General features: G+C 41.9%; 1 protein-coding gene across 4 annotated transcripts in view; it reads left to right on the top strand.

Moving 5' to 3' along the window:
- Col14a1 (collagen type XIV alpha 1 chain) overlaps window positions 1-18,043 on the top strand; it is a 232,495-nt gene that overhangs the window by 94,304 nt on the left and 120,148 nt on the right. For 3 of the 4 annotated variants that reach the window (XM_029469983.2, XM_085831724.1, XM_029469984.2), the window contains exons 15-19: window positions 7,868-7,994; window positions 8,961-9,100; window positions 10,037-10,169; window positions 11,396-11,455; window positions 12,770-12,921. In XM_029469983.2, the coding sequence (XP_029325843.1) occupies window positions 7,868-7,994; window positions 8,961-9,100; window positions 10,037-10,169; window positions 11,396-11,455; window positions 12,770-12,921 (612 nt within the window). The remainder of the gene's footprint in view (window positions 1-7,867; window positions 7,995-8,960; window positions 9,101-10,036; window positions 10,170-11,395; window positions 11,456-12,769; window positions 12,922-18,043) is intronic. The other variant, XM_021183602.3, reaches the window with a different exon arrangement.

The raw sequence follows: 18,043 nt of genomic DNA, 5'->3' as shown, positions 1-18,043 counted from the left end.
AAGATCAGGCTACATGAAATGGGTGATGAGGCAAGGATACTATAAACAATTACCAGTCTATACTGGAAAAATATGTCTCTGCTTAAATCATTTTCCAATGAGTCCAGTTTTTTTTTTTTTAAATCACCCTTAACTGACCTAAATTGAAAACAATGCATTCTGGACTTGCTTCAAACCCGCTATGGAGCTGAGGATGACTGTGAACTTCTGGTCCTCCAGCCTCCAGTTGCCAAGAGCTAAGATGACAGCTGTGAACCACCACACCCAGTTTAATGCCTTTCCTGGAAAATGAACCTAGTGCTTTGTGCAATCTAATGCAACCGTCCCTTGGAGGGTTTATTATTTTTTCTTTCCTGTTATGCTGTACATAAAGGAGAAGTTGCTTATATTGGCATTAAAAATTTGAAAAGGTTATTGTTTCCCAAGCAATTGATGAATTTCCCATTAATTAATTTAATTATTCATTCATTGTACATCCCCATAGCAGCTCCCCCTTTCCCTGCCTCTCTTCCCTCCATCTCTGAGAAGAAGGAGGATCCCCCCTGGGTACCAACTCACCCTGGCACTTCAAGTCACTATAGGTCTAGGCATATCTTCTCCCACTGAGGCCAGACAAGATGGTCCAGTTAGGGTAATGGGATCCACAGGCAGGCAACGGATTCAGTGTAAACCCCTGCTCCAGTTGTTGTAGAACCCACATGAAGACAAAGCTGCACATTCGGTACATATGTTCTGGGAAGGAAGGAGACTTTGTCCAGCCCATGCTTGCTCTTTGGTTCGTGGTTCAGTCTCTGGGAGCCCCCAAGGGTCCAGGCCAGTTGACTCCGCTGGTCTTCTTGTGGAGTCCTTATCCCCTCTGGAGTCCTCAATTCTTCCCCTAACTCTTCCAGAAAGCTCCCCCAAGCTCCATCTAATGTTTGGCATCTGTTTCAATCCACTGCTGCGTGGAGTCTCTTGTAGGACAGTTATGCTAGACTCCTGTCTGCAAGCATAACAGAGTATCATTACTGGTATCAGAGACTTGTTCTTGCCTGTAGAATAGGTATCAAGTTGGGCTGGTTATTGGCCATTCCCTCAGTCTCTACTCCATCTTTGTCCCTACACATCTTGTAGCTAGGACACATTTTGGGTAGAAGATTTTGTGGGTGGGTTGGTGCCCTTATCCCTCCACTGGGAGTCCTGCTTGGCTACAGGAGCTGACCACTTAAGGCTCCATATTCCTCACTGCTAGGAATCTCAACATAGACTCTGTTGGGGCTTCCCAGAACCCTGGTCTTTGGAACATCCTAGAGATGCCCCTCCACTGCTGATTTCCATTCACCCTCCCAGTCCTCTCTTCTTGATTCTCCCTACACCTGATTCCCCACCCCCATTTCACTCCCCATCCCCTCTTCCACCCAGTTTCCTCCCTCCATCCACTTCCAATGACTCTTTTAGTTCCCCTTCTGAGTGAGATTCAAACATCCTGCCTTGGGAGTTCTTAAGAGTTAAAAAATTTCCAGACTTTGAATTAATCTTATAAGTGAATGAGCAAGTTACCATTTCCTAAAAGAAAACAAGAAGTGCAAGATGCAGCCAGGGTCTTGAAGATGTGCTTGGCTGCTTACGTCTTGGTGAAGCTTGCGCTGAGCAGTTGGGAGCTGACCTCTTGTCAAGGAGCTTCCAGAGCAGATGATGATGAAAAACATTCAGAATTTCCAGGACAAATAGAAATGTGGTGAGAAACTTGCCAACACAGTGGAGACTAATCTGGTTCAAACCCTCCCGGACATTTGATAGTCAAAGAAATGTAGTGAACTGAAATCCAACTGAAGCTTCAGTAAGCATGGGAAAGTGAATTCTCTCCCAGAACTATACCTTGTCCAAGAAAATAAAATTCTAGGGCTGAGACCAAGAGGCTTCTCAATAATGCACGTGAGTTCTACCAGGACTGGCCTGTGAGTGGGAAGGAACAGCAAATGTGGGCGTATGTTAGGGATTGACTGGCTGGCAGTGTATCCAGGGCAGGCTGAAGAGAGTAAGAGGAGCCATATTGAAGAGTTCCAGGGACTGTCTGGGTGGACCTGGGGCTCTAGGTCCTGAGATTGTTGCTTAAGGATTGTGTTGCTTTCAAAGGGCAGCCTATAATTAAGAACACACCCGCAAGAGGAGGTCTGTTGTCCTTAACAACGGATAACTATCAAAATAAGCCCAGAGAGAATAGGGCCTGTGGACTCCAAGGAAAGAGTTTTCATTCTATTTTGGCCAATGCTCATTCCTCACAGGGAAATGAGATAGAAGGATACAGAAGAAGATAGGCATAAGATGGGATTCTCCCTAAAACATCAATCAGAGGACAGTTTACCTCATTAGCAAGCAACTAAAGCTAGTCTTGGCTAGATTTCTCCTCCCCAACACTGAGTATGACTGTATAGAAATTATCAGTGTTTGATGGTTATTAGGAGGGGGTAGAGAAACATATTTCATATTTCTTTGTCTGGAATGGAATGCATCTGTAGCCTGATGTAGGTGTGGGAGTCCTAGGTTCCCATGTCCATTGTTAGAAGGGGGCTGTTTGGACGGCTCAGGCCAGGAGGAGTCACAGGTTGATAGTCCCTGTGAGTGCCTGCTTCAGAGTACACTTCAGAGCTTCAACTGAGCCACCAGGTCACCCAGTCATTTGGGATGAAGCTAAAACATGGCCACTATTTTTCCTTTGGAGAGTCATTTCAGGAATTGTGTGTGTGTGTGTGTGTGTGTGTGTGTGTGTGTGTGTGTGTGCTCGCTTCGGCAGCACATGTACTAGGAATCACATGTGGTTGCAAAGCTCACGTTGGAATGAAGACATAAGGCTTTAATGTCTGCCTTTTTGCTTCATGGAAAAGAAAATAGTATCTCTCCTCTCTGGAGCTGAGACTTGGCTACTCAACTATACTATGACAGCTTTGCTACATACCAAGGAATTTTACTGAATTTATGTTTTGACTGCTCTATCTCCAGCCCCGAGCCTTCTTCCTAACCCTCTGTGGGGCTTAGTGACTCTGGAAGATTGCAAGATGGTGATGGTTGATGATGCTAATGGATCTAATAGAAGTGGAGTCACTACCACTAGCCATGCACTGTACTGAGAAAACTTAATAAATCTTTCTTTACACAACCAAATGCTATTAAGTCAGGGATAGAAGGCTAGAAACCATCTCAGCATTTACTGTGAAAGGACTTAAGAAGCAAGAGAGAATACAGTGTGGCCCCTGATTTTTATCAAAGTAAAACCACCATTTTTAGGCTGTGAGATTCTAGTTCCCGTTAGCCAAGATTCAGTGGCACAGCCGCATTTCTCCTTGCTCAGTTGTACTCTTTCTTCATATGCTCCACCCACAAATTAGGCTGAAGGGAAGAAATAAACTATTAATAAAGTTATTCTTAAATTAGTTACAAGATAGTGACCTCACAGCTATTCTTGTCCTTTCTTAAAAGTCTTCTTATATGTCCTGCGGTGCTACCTGTAACATCAACTTCAAAGCCGATAATTAAGATTGTATGACCATACAGGCTGGAGTGGGGCAAAGTTCATTCTCCAGTACTGCATAGACCAGGCATGGTGGCACGTGCCTGTATTCTATGAGACAGGAGGACTTGAAGGTGATCCTCAATTATATAATGTCCCCCCAAAAAACAACACAAGAAAAGCAACTAATAAAAAATGGCACACAAAGCTTTTTATTTGGTTCAATAAGTTAATTCGGCACTTATACAAATTACTGTCTTTTAAGCAGTAATAAAACCCTTTAGCAAATGAGCAGATACCTGTACTACATATACAATAGCTGGTTTTATGCTTATTTGCATTTTTTCCCCATTTAGACTCTCAGTGAACCTAACAAATTGGATTTCATTTTCAGGTAGGGTTGTTAGCCATACAAGATTCCCATTTGTCACAGAGTGGAGGCTTAAAAGGAACGTTAAAGGGACGCTGATCTACCATTTAAAAGGTTTATGGCTCAGAACAAATAAGTTACACTCCTTAGCCTCACGTTCTTCCTTGGAAAGCCATTTTTATATGTACTTAGAGTGTGGTAAGGGAAGGCAGGGAAAGGGGATCTGAATTAATATTACATGTTGATTCCTGCAGTTACCTAAAGCAGTTCAGAATACTAGGAAACAGTGCATACATATCATTTTGGAAGACACATATTGAATTGATATTTTAAATATAAATTTGTGGTTTTGTGCACATGAATAGTGAAACATATGGTAAAAATACATCTAAGACAATAGGGTTTAGAATCTAAACATCTGGGTCTAAGTTGTAGGTCCTAGTTTGCATACTCTTGGGTACGATCCTTAACTAATTTTTCCATCTTCAAATTGAGCATAGAAATTCATGCCCCTGGGGGCTTGGTGAGGATCAATTGATAACTTAATACAATGGATGTAGACAGTGTCCAGGAGCACTAAATACTAAGAACCATCTAGAATATTACTGATCAGTCAGGAGGATGATCCTTACTTTTGTGGACTCTCGCTGTGCTGCAGTAGCCTGAGGCTGTGTAGTGTGTCTGTTCCTGCTTCTCTCTGCTATGTGGCATCAGCACAGGGGACTTGCATCCCTCCAGGAGCTTGGCTGGGATGGAGCTGTGAAAATGACGTCACTGCTGCCTGGTGTCTTAGTTAGAGGCTGCACAGTTGCAGCTGGTGGTCACACTCTTGCACAATGTCTCCAGGTTCCAGAACAGTAAAAGTAGAACCTGCTCTCCAGGTTGGCACTTTTTGGGTCTACAGTCAATTCCTCAGAGAAGGACATGGCTTCTGAACTGGTCCTTACTTTAGACAAGCCCTTCTCTTTTACAAAAAGTTTCTGAGGTGCTTTTATCTTAGCTTTTGGACTCAGTTCATTTAATAACACAAAAGGGAAACCTCGGAAAATTGGACATAGTATTACCGGAACATCCAGCAATACCTCTCCTGGGCATATACCCAGAAGATGTTCCAACTGGTAATAAGGCCCTATGTTCATAGCAGCCTTATTTATAATAGCCAAATGTTGGAAAGAACCCAGATGCCCCTCAAAAGAGGAATGGATACAGAAAATGTGGTACACTTACACAATGGAGTACTACTCAGCTATTAAAAACAATGAATTTATGAAATTCTTGGGCAAATGGATGGATCTGGAGGATATCATCTTTAGTGAGGTAACCCAATCACAAAAGAAGTCACTAGATATGCACTCACTGATAAGTGGATATTAGCCCAGAAACTTAGAATACCCAAGATACAGTTTGCAAAACACAAGAAAATCAAGAAGGAAGATCAATGTGTGGATACTTCATTCCTCTTTAGAGTAGGGAACAAAATACCCATGAAAGGAGTTACAGAGACAAAGTTTGGAGCTAAGACGAAAGGATGTACTATCCAGAGACTACCCCATCCGGGGATCCATCCCAGAATCAGCCACCAAATCCAGACACTATTGCATATGCCAGCAAGATTTTGCTGAAGGGACCCTGATATAGCTGTCTCATATGAGGCTATGCCAGTGCCTGGCAAACACAGAAATGGATACTCACAGTCATCTATAGGATGGAACACAGGGCCCCTAATAGAGGAACTAAAGTAAGTACCCAAAGAGCTGAAGGGGTCTGCAACCCTATAGGTGGAACAACAATATGAACTAACCAGTACCCCCCAGAGCTCATGTCTCTAGCTGCATATGTATCAGAAGATGGCCTAGTCGGCCATTATTGGGAAGAGAGGCCCCTAGGTCTTGCAAACTTTATATACCCCAGTACAGGGGAAAGTCAGGGCCAAGAGGTGGAAGTGGGTGGGTAGGGGAGCAGGGCGGGGGGGGTATAGGGAACTTTTGGGATAGCATTTGAAATTTAAATAAGAAAATATCTAATAAAATAAAAATTAAAAAAGGAAACTGAGTCACATGTTATCGCACAGTTAGACAGAGTGTGGAGGGGACCAATCCAAGTCCTGCCCCAAAGGGCTTGCATCTAAGGCAGAAGCCAGCTGGATGCTAGAAGACGCAGACATAGAGTAGGTGTGAATAGTGCCAGGAAGGAAACAACAAAAGCAGCATTAGAGAACAAGTCTGCTGACAAATGTGGGAAGGGAAAAGCAGGCAAGGAGGCACCTTCAGCATCACTGAAATGGATGAGGAAGGCTGACTTTTGGAAAGGAGTGAGCCTTAGAGTCATAGACAAAATGAATTAATGTGCAAAGACCCTAGGTAGAAGAGGACGAGAGCATGACACAGGCCAGTAAGGCTGGAGACCAAGGGACCGTTGGGAGTCCCGGGCAGAGTCCAAGAATACACAAGGTCAGGGTGATCTCTTGTGATGTTTGCTTTTGATTTGGACACTAGTTGATGAACAATTAAGTGGAGGAAGGAACATTTTCTGCTTTGGTAATGGTCACTGTCTTAGTTAGGGTTTTGCTGCTGTGAACAGACACCATGACCAAGGCAACTCTTTTAAGGACAACATTTAACTGGGGCTGGCTTACAGGTTCAGAGGTTCAGTCCAGTATCATCAAGGTGGGAGCATGGCAGTGTTCAGGCAGGTGTGGTGCAGGAGGAGCTGAGAGTTCTACATCTTCATCTGGAGGCTGCTAGAAGAAGACTGACTTTCAGTCAGCTAAGAGGAGTGTATTAAAGCCCACGCCCCAGTGACACACCTACTCCAACAAGGCCACACCTCCTAATAGCGCCACTCCCGGAACCAAGCACATACAAACCATCATAGTCACATTGTCTACCATGAGCACATTTAGAGCAAATTTGCCTTTGCTTAGGCATCCAGACTAGTTATTGACGGTATGTAAAATAAGAGATTGTGTTGTGTTGCTTTAAAATGTCTTTTGAAATCACTTTCAGTGGGCCCTAATTTGACAAAGCCTGTTCTCAGGTAAATATGGTTATTTCTTCAAATTTCTGGAATACCACCAGAACCAAGGCACCTTATTTTAAGACACTATGTACTGAGATAGGGATTGATTAAGATATGTGTTAAGCTCGCAGATGTGGGTGTCATAAACCATGATTTACAATTTAATCTCCAAACTACGCAACTTGGCAGCCCAGCCCCAACCTCTCAATGATAAAGCCATCTTCATTCTTTCTTTCTCTTACCTTGAGGGTGGTATGGGTGGGGATTTGTGGTTCAGATCCTGCCCTCACCTCCTCCTTATTTTGTGCTCTCTCTTCAAGGCCCTTTACATAATATGTCCTTAGTCCCTTTTTTCAGGTCTTAATATCACAAACACCTACACACACATGTATATATGCACATACACACAATGCACATATATTATATATATATATATACACATATATATCCACATACACTATATATATATATATATATATATATATATATATACATTCCCTCAATTACGTCTTTAACACATACATATGTATACATATATACACTACACACATATAAAATATATATTACCCTAATTATATCTTTCTGTGAAATATAAAGGAACACTTGAATATTTACTGTTTCCTTTGGTGTTAATGTTTCTCTGCATGGTTCGTTACTTGTGCAATATGATGGAGTTTGCCGTCTATGACACAGCTATGGACTTAGTTCGTAGAGCCCAGACAGTGAAGCTAAGACTGTCAGCTCTTAGTAGACTTAGCTAGAAACTTTGTATGTTAATCCATCAGCCTCAAAAGCCTCACACACCTTCTGAGTATGTCTAAGGAAGGCTAGGATGGATGCCCTTGGACCCGCTCAGGCTTTGTGATTCAGTGATTCAGTGTTGTGCTTTGCAGTAGTGGTAACCTTTCAGTCAGCCAAACTGTAGATCATACTAAACTGATCTGCGTAGTTTGAGGGTTTCAGGGACAGACTGTGGCTATTCTGTTCTGCAGGTTGAAGTCGATCCTATCACTACATTCCCTCTGAAAGGCTTGACCCCCCTCACGGAGTACTCCATTGCAATTTTCTCCATCTACGAGGAGGGGCAGTCCTTGCCCCTGGTTGGAGAGTTTACCACAGGTAAGCCTTCTTCTGGGTTGAAAAGGTTTAAGAAGCAACTATTTAGCCAACCTGCAGCATCCTCCTCAACTGTAACTTTGAATCTATATTCATTATTAAGATATTACAACACACAATTAAATATCTAAAATGTGCTGGCTAATTATTTTTTTAATCAAAATAAAGAAAAGAGAGAAAATGCTATCTCACTTTAAAAGGTTAATTTCCCTACACCCATGCACCCATGGGAAGCATGAATTTGACTCTAGTAGGTTAAAAAAAGGACATAAAGTTAGAAGGAGGATGGAGTCGGGGAGTCCAGGAGGAGCTAAAGGGAGGAAGAGATGTGATAAAAATATATTGTGTTCATTTATGAAATTTCCAAACAATAAAAACGTACAAAAATAACATACATTGTTGTCTATTTATCCCCCCCCCCATTTCTCTTATTTCTTAATGTAAAAAGTTTACCCTCTTCATCCATTCATGTGTGTGTGGGTACATTAGGCCAAACTCCAAAATTTCTGATATCAGACAGTTTTCTGCCAATGGGAATGACATTTTAATATTACTTAACTTAATGCGTGATGATATAGCAGTATTGTAACAGGGCCCCAAACTTAACACAGTAAAGAACGACTGAAATACCGAGGCAAGCACTTTACGGCTGACCTATCTTCCCAACTCCAGTTTTATTTTTTATACTTTATGAAAATGGCCCAATATCAACAATGTAAGAGTTCTGGAGTTACTGGAAACATTTTGGAGAACACTGTTTCTGTGGTTTCCCTAATTTATGCTGTTGGAAGGTACTGGGACCAGACATTAAAGTCACACCGGATGGATCCAGGATGGTTGCCATTCTTGCACTGCTTTCCAAAACCAATCGCTCCCTCTGTCTTCCCATCCCATGGTCCGCCCCGAGCTGCTTGGGCTTAGATTCTCGCCTTCTCATTTCTCAAACTCAATCTCCTCCATCGCTCACAGAGGAAGTTCCCGCCCAGCAATACTTGGAAATTGATGAGGTGAAGACAGACAGTTTTCGAGTGACCTGGCATCCGCTCTCTGCTGAGGAGGGGCAGCACAAGCTGATGTGGATTCCGGTCTATGGCGGGAAGACCCAGGAGGTGAGTTGACTGAACCACAGTGAAAATCGATCCCGAAACATGTTCCCCGGAAGTGAATCCCTACTGCCGAACCCAGGTTGGTCTTCGCTTTCAAATGGACAAGAACTTCAGGAGTAGCATCTTGCAGGGCATGGCATTTCAAATGCATCAAATAATGCTATAGTTCAACGATTAAGGATGCATTGTTACCAGGCCTTCCGTTTTATAACTCAGATTCCTCGACCCTCACAAATAACAGCTAATAAAACTTTACAATGCTACTTTTACAACATTAATGGTATATTTGTAGAGGGAAGTGAAAGCAATAGGGTCTGTAGTTTGATTTTAAAATGATTTCAGGTTTCCTCTGTTTTATTCGGTTAGTTCTTGCTTACACACAGATTTTTCCCTTTAACTTTCACTCCCCTCCCCCTTTGCTTCTTTAAAAAATTGTTTCTTTTACTTTTGAGGTTAGAACTTCGTACTTTCCCCTTCTCTTCAACCTCTCCCCTCCCCCAAAGCTCCCATATACCTCTCCTTGATCTCTTTCAAATTTAAGGACTCTTTCATCATTAATTGTCATTACACCCACATATGTATATGCTTATATATTGTACCTGAGGCTCAGGAATCATTGCTGGAGAGAGCACAGAAAGATCTTGAGAACCAGAGGATCAGGGAGTTTGCTGTGAGATTGCTTCTCCTATTGATGTTAGAAACTACTCCCATAAAGACTCACCAACGACTGCTGACATATGAGCTGAACAAGGAAGGCAGTAGTAGACATGCCCAAGTGGACAGGGTAATGACCCTGAGGCCTCAACTCTGTAGTTCAGGAGAAGCACAGGGAAGAGCACACAGACTTGTTTTCCATACCAAATGGCCAATCTCTCTCCCCACACCACTCCCTATCTCCTTCTAAGGTAACCCTAGTTACCAAGCACAGATGCTTTTCAGGTTGACCTCAAAGAAGAACAGGACTCTTACGTTATTGAAGGCCTGGATCCTGGAACCGAGTACGAAGTCTCCCTGTTAGCTGTGCTTGATGACGGAAGCGAGAGTGAGGTGGTGACCGCCGTGGGAACCACACGTAAGTCCTGGAGTGTGGACGTTAAGTCTCACATTTGAGCTTCAGGGTCCACCATGCTCTCACAGCCTGTCTTTCCTTGTTTTTTTCCTGGCTTTGTCTTGTTTTATAGACAATGGCTTTCGTGTGTAATTTCTCAGACTATCATTACACCGAAGGCACTGAGCATCTCTGACTTGTTCATAATTTTCTTCTCAAGCATTTGGCCTATCTTAATTGTATCATAACCACTCTCAAAATGGAAAGGTAGATGAATGGATGGTAGGTGGATATAATCATATGTGCTCAAATTGGAAAATAAGTTAGATGCTAATTTTCCAAGTTGATTTTGGTTATAAGAACTTTTTGCAAAATTTATTCACTGATAGTCCCTTGTTTTTTCTCTTTGAAACCATACATTAATTATATCCTTTCTTAAAATTGAATTAATCATATACTAAGTTATCTTAAGTGGCATTCAGAAGATTTATTGACTAGTGCAGCTGGTAGATCCTTATGTTATGAACTGAAGAGAGAGTGTGGTCCTACACATGGGACTCCAGATGAGCCCTGGTAGTTCTGTCAGAAGCCTCAGAGCTGGGCTCACCCTGCTGAATTGTATGGAAATGAGACAGAGAGGCTGGGCCTAATCTCCCTGTGTCTTCAGATGGTGGGGAAAGACTGTTTCTTAAAGGGACCGTGACTTCAGAGGAGGCGTTTCTCAAAGCTAGGAGACATTGTCAGCCAGTATTTGTGGACTTTCTAGATGGGTGTGTTGATCTGCGGGTGAATATGGCACACCAGGTAGCCACTCCATCCTAGCATCTACTCATGGTAGACTCAGGATACAGAAGAAACACAACCTCCCAGAGCACATTGCCCTCTTGGGTGGACTTTTTTTGGGTAACCATTTTACAACTTAGTCTGCACTTTAGTTTTCTTTAACTATCATGGCTATGGCCATATTACAAAAGCATACTTGTGAGATTGCATAATTTTGTGAATGTAATTCAGGCACTTATCTGAAGTCTCTGATGAGACACTAGCGCCTTCCAGTTCACCATCCCTATTCATTGAAACAGTGTATAAATCTGCCTTACAGCTTACCTGTTCTTCCTTGTACACCATAGTCAGTTGTTAGGAAAGAAAGATAACATCAGTGTAATTTCCTTCATAAGTTATACAATGGCTTATGCAAATGTATAGACTATTGTCTTTACATAATTTGAAAGTAATGAATTTTCTTTCAGTTGATGATTTTTGGACTGAAGCACCCACAGCCATAGAACCTACCAGCCCTGTGACTTCAGGTGAGGACACTCAGGGGTCTGTTTATCCTCAACACATTTGATTTAAACAGAGTTATGTTTCCTAGTTCACTTAGCTGTAATTTAGTTACTAATTAGAGAAAAGATGTCCTGTCCTTGCTTTCTCACGAACAGTTCACGTGTCACCAGCCTTTGAACTTTATACCCTCTCTTCTACCGTGTACCACTTGGTCTCCTAGTCCACCATCACTAAAGCTCTCTACCTTTCCTACTTTCATCTGGATTCCCACTCATCTTACTGAGGCAGTTAGCATAGCATCACCCATAGAGGTCTTGTCTTCTGTGGCTCTCATGCCACTTCCGTTCACTTCTGTTGGGACCTGAGACTTGACTTATGCAGTGTTAGCCCCTCACCAGTAGTTTCTCCTCTCATCTTGGCTTTTCTCTTTACCTCAGCACATTTAATTAACACACTCCCTATCCAAAACATGTCTGCAGCTCTTCATTACCCAATCACTTGCTCATTCAAGTGTTTATCCTTCAGTTAATCTTTATCTGGGCTTTCTTTATTGGAACACACAAGCTCCCCCTTGATAGTTCATGTTTTCTGTCTTGGCACCAGAGTTCTGGAACTCTGCCTTGAATTGAGAATTTCCCACAACTCCTCTTGTCTTGTAGTATAGCAGAGTTATATCAGTTAAGCCTCTCTACTTGGTGCCGTGCTTACAATGTTTCTCAAGACTTGATGGTGCATGCGTCAAAGATCTATACACTATGACATTTAAGACGGGTTCAGCGAATGTTCTCATGAGGGGGTGGGTGAGGAGAATGGAAATGTACAGTGGGCAAGAGGGTAGTCAGTATAGCAATACAAAAAAATGGAACATGTGAGGGAAGAGACACCTTGGCAGATGGAGAGGAATGTTCTAGTGAACACAGGTGAAAAAATTTGGGCAAATATCCCAGAGGAGATACCTTGTGTGGGCTGGAAAGATGAAGGCAGACTGAGTTGGGAAACTGTTCTTGAATGAGTAGTGTTAAGACAGGCCTGGGAGGAGGTAGGTGGATATTGCTGGATGCTGCCTTACACATGGAGAGTGATGAGATCTGGTGCTCCCCAGCCCATTTCAATAAGAGGGGGCAAGCATGAGGTCCTAAGGACCATGCTCCCTATTGAGTTTAGCCCCGTGGGTTTCTTTCAGTTCTCTGTCAGCCATAACCTTGGAGCTCCTGCTTCACATGGGACTCTCTCATAGGCTTGCCCTGAATGCTGCTACCATGTAGGTGGTACCTGTGTTTTCCTTTTGGGATGTGCTGGGCTACAAGTTCCTTAATATGTGGTTCTATTTGTTCCAGTTCTCCAGACAGGAATCAGAAACCTGGTTGTAGATGACGAAACTGCTACTAGCCTGCGGGTATCGTGGGACATTTCTGACAGCAATGTGGAGCAGTTTAGGGTGACCTACCTGACAGCCCACGGGGACCCTATGGAAGAAGTGGTAGGAACGGTCTGTATAACTACTGCTGACCAGGTGTCCCACAGCCTTTGTGGGTGGAGCTACCACGGCTGTCTGGGAAGATGAGCAAAAGCTGTCCCGCTCATTGCCTGGTGGCTCTGTGTCTACAGAAACTAATATTCTTGCTCGATCCAAGTTCCACTGTTGGTTGTCATGTCCTTTCTAACCCTAAAACCAGATCGCTTCAATCTAATCAAGTCTCTGCAGCTTTTTCCTATTATTGTTTTTGCTGTCTTACACATCTGTTAACCAAAATAGGCTTCTAATAGAGTCATGCCAGGCATGGTGGCATATGCCTATAGTTCCTAGGGAGGCTGATGTAAGAAGATCACCTAAGCCTAGGGCTTAGAGACCAGCTGGCAACACAGCTAGACCCTATTTATTTCAAAAGCAAACCAAATCAAGATAAGACAAAGGACTATTACACACGTGTATTTGTATTCATGTATGTAGATGCATATGTAAAAGTTCAAGGCAATTATTAAGCTGTTTTTCGCTCTTGGGAATCTACTATAAAGCTTTTAAGCAAAGTACACATGGGGGGGTCTAACAGATATATTTTCACTCATTTTAATAATTATTATTATTATGTAACTAACCATTAATTATTACAATATACTATAAATACATAGTTATTAATTGCTAATAATAACAATGAATTAATAAGAATTATTGAATTATTAATATTAAATCAACTCATTTAAAGCATTTTTTTTTTTTGAGACAGGGTTTCTCTGTATAGCCCTGGCTGTCCTGGAACTCACTCTGTAGACCAGGCTGGCCTCGAACTCAGAAATCCACCTGCCTCTGCCTCCCGAGTGCTGGGATTAAAGGCATGAGCCACCACACCCAGCATTTAAAGCATTTTATTGGATATTTTCTTTATTTACATTTCAAATGTTATCCCCTTTACCGGTTCCCCCTGAAACCTTCTATCCCATCCTTCCTCTCCCTGCTTTGATGAGGGTGTTCCTCCACCCACACACCCACTCTCACCTCCTCACCCTCATTTCCCTTACACTGGGGCATCTATCGAGCCTTCATAGGACCAAGGACCTCTCCTCCCATTGATGCATGACGAGGCCATCCTCTGCTACATAAACAGCTGGAGCCATGTGTACTCCTTTGTTGATGGCTCAGTCCCTGGGAGTTCTGGGGGATCTGGTTGGTTGATACTGTTGTTCTTCCTGTGGGGTTACAATCCCCTTCAACTCCTCCATTCCCTTCTCTAACACCTCTGTTGGGGACCCTGTGCTTATTATTCTCCCTTATTCTTAATCATGGGCATCTCTTCTCAAGGCTTTGTGATAAATTTTCTTTAAGTTGTTTTATGTGCATTTCTATGTGACAAATCTGGTACATTCTTAATCATGGCCTCCCCACATTTTCTTAATTTATATCTTGGTTTCTTTTTTCCTAGTTCCTATATATTTATTGCACATAGAAAATCAAATCTGTTGGTATAATCCTCAAACTTGAGATGTTTTGGAATTGTTTCTTATACTGGTGTCCAGTTTCCATCCAGGGGCTACTTGACTACTCCCTCACAAGTACGCTCTATTGGTTACTATGATATATCATTATTAACTTTGCTTCTTTTGCTGTGTCATTTTTAACACACTAGGGAGGAATTCTCGAAAAGTCATCACTGCTCATTAATAACTTTGCTCCCACCCCTTTTAAGTTACAATGAAAATCTTTTATTTGAGCTCAAAATGATCTAACTCCAGGTGATGGAAGAAACATTACAGGGCACGGTGATGTCCCTCAGGACCTGGTGGATAGTGAATAGCCAGCAAGTTCATGCCATTGATCTGGGAGTGGTTTTTGGAAAGTTAACGGGTACCCAGATGATTTGGATTACATTGTAATTTCACTTCAACAATAAATACATTCCAAATGTTTCATGATTGGCAAACTTAGAAAAATATAATTAGATGTACCAATTAAATATATAATTTGGGTATTTTATTTTCCCTATTATTACTCTGCTATTATAATTTGGTTTCTAAAAATAAGAACCTGCAGAAACTTCCCAGCATGAGACACTTTGCTTTTTGTTTTCAAGAACCACATTTAGCTCCTTGATGCTAATTCCTGCTGATTTGGAAAAAGTAACAATTTAATCTCACACGTGCACTTGTAAACTCTGCACAGCAAAATAATAACAATGTTTACTTTGGGTGGCTCCTAGACTGAGTTCCCTTAAGAGTTTTTTTATTTAGCACTATTTATATCTGAAACACTTGGACACCTAAGTGAAGGGAAAACGATCAAAAGTCTTAGTCTGCCCAGCTAAACAGAGCTTTAAGGAAAATGGAAACTGTTGATAAGTTTACTGTGCAGCAGAGAGTTGGTTTTCCTCTACATAAAAGAAATCTTAGTGGGAGTCTTTAACTCCCAAGCCCCTTTAGTGAATTCTAATTAAATTAGACTTGTGCATGTAACTTTCAGGCACTTTATTAATTTAAAGACTGGCCTGAGGATTGAGAATCTATAGATGTATTTTTATCAAATACTACTGCAGTAGAAATGCAATGATGTATTATTTTAATTCTTCAGCTAATTTAATAAGTGTGTGTGTATGTGTGTATGTGTGTGTATGACAGAGAGAGAGAGAGAGAGAGAGAGAGAGAGAGAGAGAGAGAGAGAGAGAGAGAAGAGAAGAGAGAGAGAGAGAGAGAGAGAGAGAGAGAGAGAAGAGAAGAGAAGAGAAGAGAAGAGAGAGAGAAAGAGAGAGAGAGAGAGAGAGAGAACGTGCACAAGTATATACTTCTGTGGAGACTAGAGGTTGACTTCTGGTAGCTTCCTCTGTAATTCACCTCATTTTTAGAGACAGGATTTCTCATTGAATCTGCAGCTTGACATTTTATTAGACTGGATAGCATGTAAGTCTCCAGGATCTGCCAGTCTCCATTTCCCTAATGCTGGGTTATAGGCATGAGCGGCCATGCCCAGATTTTTATGTGGTTGTGGGGATCTGAAGTTAGGTCCTTATGTGTGGGCTATGAGTGCCCACTGTGACATCTCCCCATCCTGCCTTATTAATGAGATAGGAAGAAAGTCAGATGTGTCTGAGTTTAGGACAGTGAGATGCAGGTCAATGACAAAGTCAAAAGACCTTGAAATCGTGTGGATGAAATGATATCTTAAAGTGATGATGTCTGAGGTGAAGAGATAGTTTAAACAATAAAGTGCTTGCCTTGAAAGGATGAGGAATGAGTTACATTATTAAGCCATATTAAAAAAATAATATGTGTGGATGTGATGGTGCTCCTGTAATCCTGGTGGGGCGGGGGAAGGCAGAGATAGGTGGATCTCTGGGCTTGCTGGCCAGCTATCCTAAACTACTAAATAAATAACAGCTCACAGAGAGACCCTATCTCAAAAACAAAAAAGAGTGGATGTGCCTGAGAAATGACACTCATGATTGACCTCTGGCTATTACACACATACCTGCACACATTTGCATATGCATCCACACACACATGTACCTGCACACATATGAATGTGCATAAACACACACACATGCACACGCACACACAATGATTGCCCAGGAAAGACAGAGGGCTAACCCATACTATGAAAGCAAAGAGGAAAACGTCCTGATCATAGACATATTTTCTCTTATTATTGGCCCAAGTTTTCTCTTCACTGTTACAGCTGATATTTATTTATTTGTTTGTTTGTTTGTTTGTTTATTTGTTTATTTTGTTTTTTGAGTACACAGGGTTTCTCTGTGTAGCCCTGCCTGTCCTGGAACTCGTTCTGTAGAACAGGCTGGCCTTGAACTCAGAAAGCCGCCTGCCTCTGTCTCCCAAGTGCTGGGATTAAAGGCATGCGCCACCACATCCAGCAGCTGATTGTTTTTTTCGTGGGCAAAGGATGGGGTAGAACTCAATTTGGAGAACTGCATACACATTTAGTATTGCAAACAAAAAGGAAACAAGAAGAACTAAATTTACCTGTTAGGGTATGTGAATTACTTCTGAACGTCAAGGCATAATGAAATCTATCAAAGTTCAAAGGAAAAAGAAAAAAAGAGCTGCAACATATAAAAATGGCAGTCACTATTTCATCAGGATTGTTTTGTACAGTGGTTCATGGCACTGAGGAGTGCCAAAGACAGCGACCCCAGTCTTGTCAGAGCAGAGATGTCTCTGTTACTTGTAAAAGGCTGCTTGGGATCCTAGCATCCGATAGCCTGTTAACTGCAGACTGAAGACTGGTTGGTGAACCTTATCTAAAGAGGGGCTATTTAAAGTGTGTCTTAGTCTTCTGCAGGCTGAGTTATTAAGTTTTGGAAAGCTCCTGTCAGCTATTTAACATTCCTGTAACAGTCCAAGAGTGCCAGTCACGTTTCTCTATTGGTTTTGCTTTATTGTATTTGATACAAGTATCAGGTCACAGTGGTTTGGAATTAAAGCAATGCCACAAACACAATTCTGAATTCTCCTCCATCACCATAGGAAAACCAAGGTCTAAAAATGGAATTTTGCAGGACGGGACCCAGCAAAGTGTATGACCTCTATAGTTTCTTCTGCAAATCACAGCTGGCTGTATGTGGTCCAGACAGCCCTCAGAGAGCAAGACAGGAAAGTTACATATCTGAAAACATTAAAACCACAAAGCTCCCTAGTGGAATTTGCATTGCATTTAATCACTAACATCTTTCACAGAGTTGTCTTAAAAATGAGAGGCACCATCTGCTATGACTGCAGCATCTGTATTTTAAGTAGGAGCTTCTATTAATATATATAATTTGACTTTCTTTTACTTAAACAAGCAAAGACTGAACAGGATGAAATTTGCATACCCCAGAGGGAATTTCCATTTTTCTCTTTTCTTTAAATTTTATTTTTATGCGTGTGTGTTCACACACTTGTGTGAAGGTGGCATGGAGAGGCCAGAAGTCATCATCACTTGCAGCTGGAGTTATGTGCTGGTAACTGAAATCAGGTCCTCTCAGAGAGAGACACCATGACCACGGCAACTCTTTTTTTTTTTTTTAAGATTTATTTATTTATTTTATGTTTGTGAGTACACTGTAACTGTACAGATGGTTGTGAGCCTTCGTGTGGTTGTTGGGAATTGAATTTTTAGGACCTCTGAT

Source organism: Mus caroli, unplaced genomic scaffold, assembly GCF_978045245.1.
Source record: "Mus caroli unplaced genomic scaffold, Mus_caroli_1 scaffold_16, whole genome shotgun sequence".
In the NCBI taxonomy this organism is placed as follows: domain Eukaryota; kingdom Metazoa; phylum Chordata; class Mammalia; order Rodentia; family Muridae; genus Mus; species Mus caroli.
This window is presented reverse-complemented; position numbering and strand designations above follow the sequence as displayed.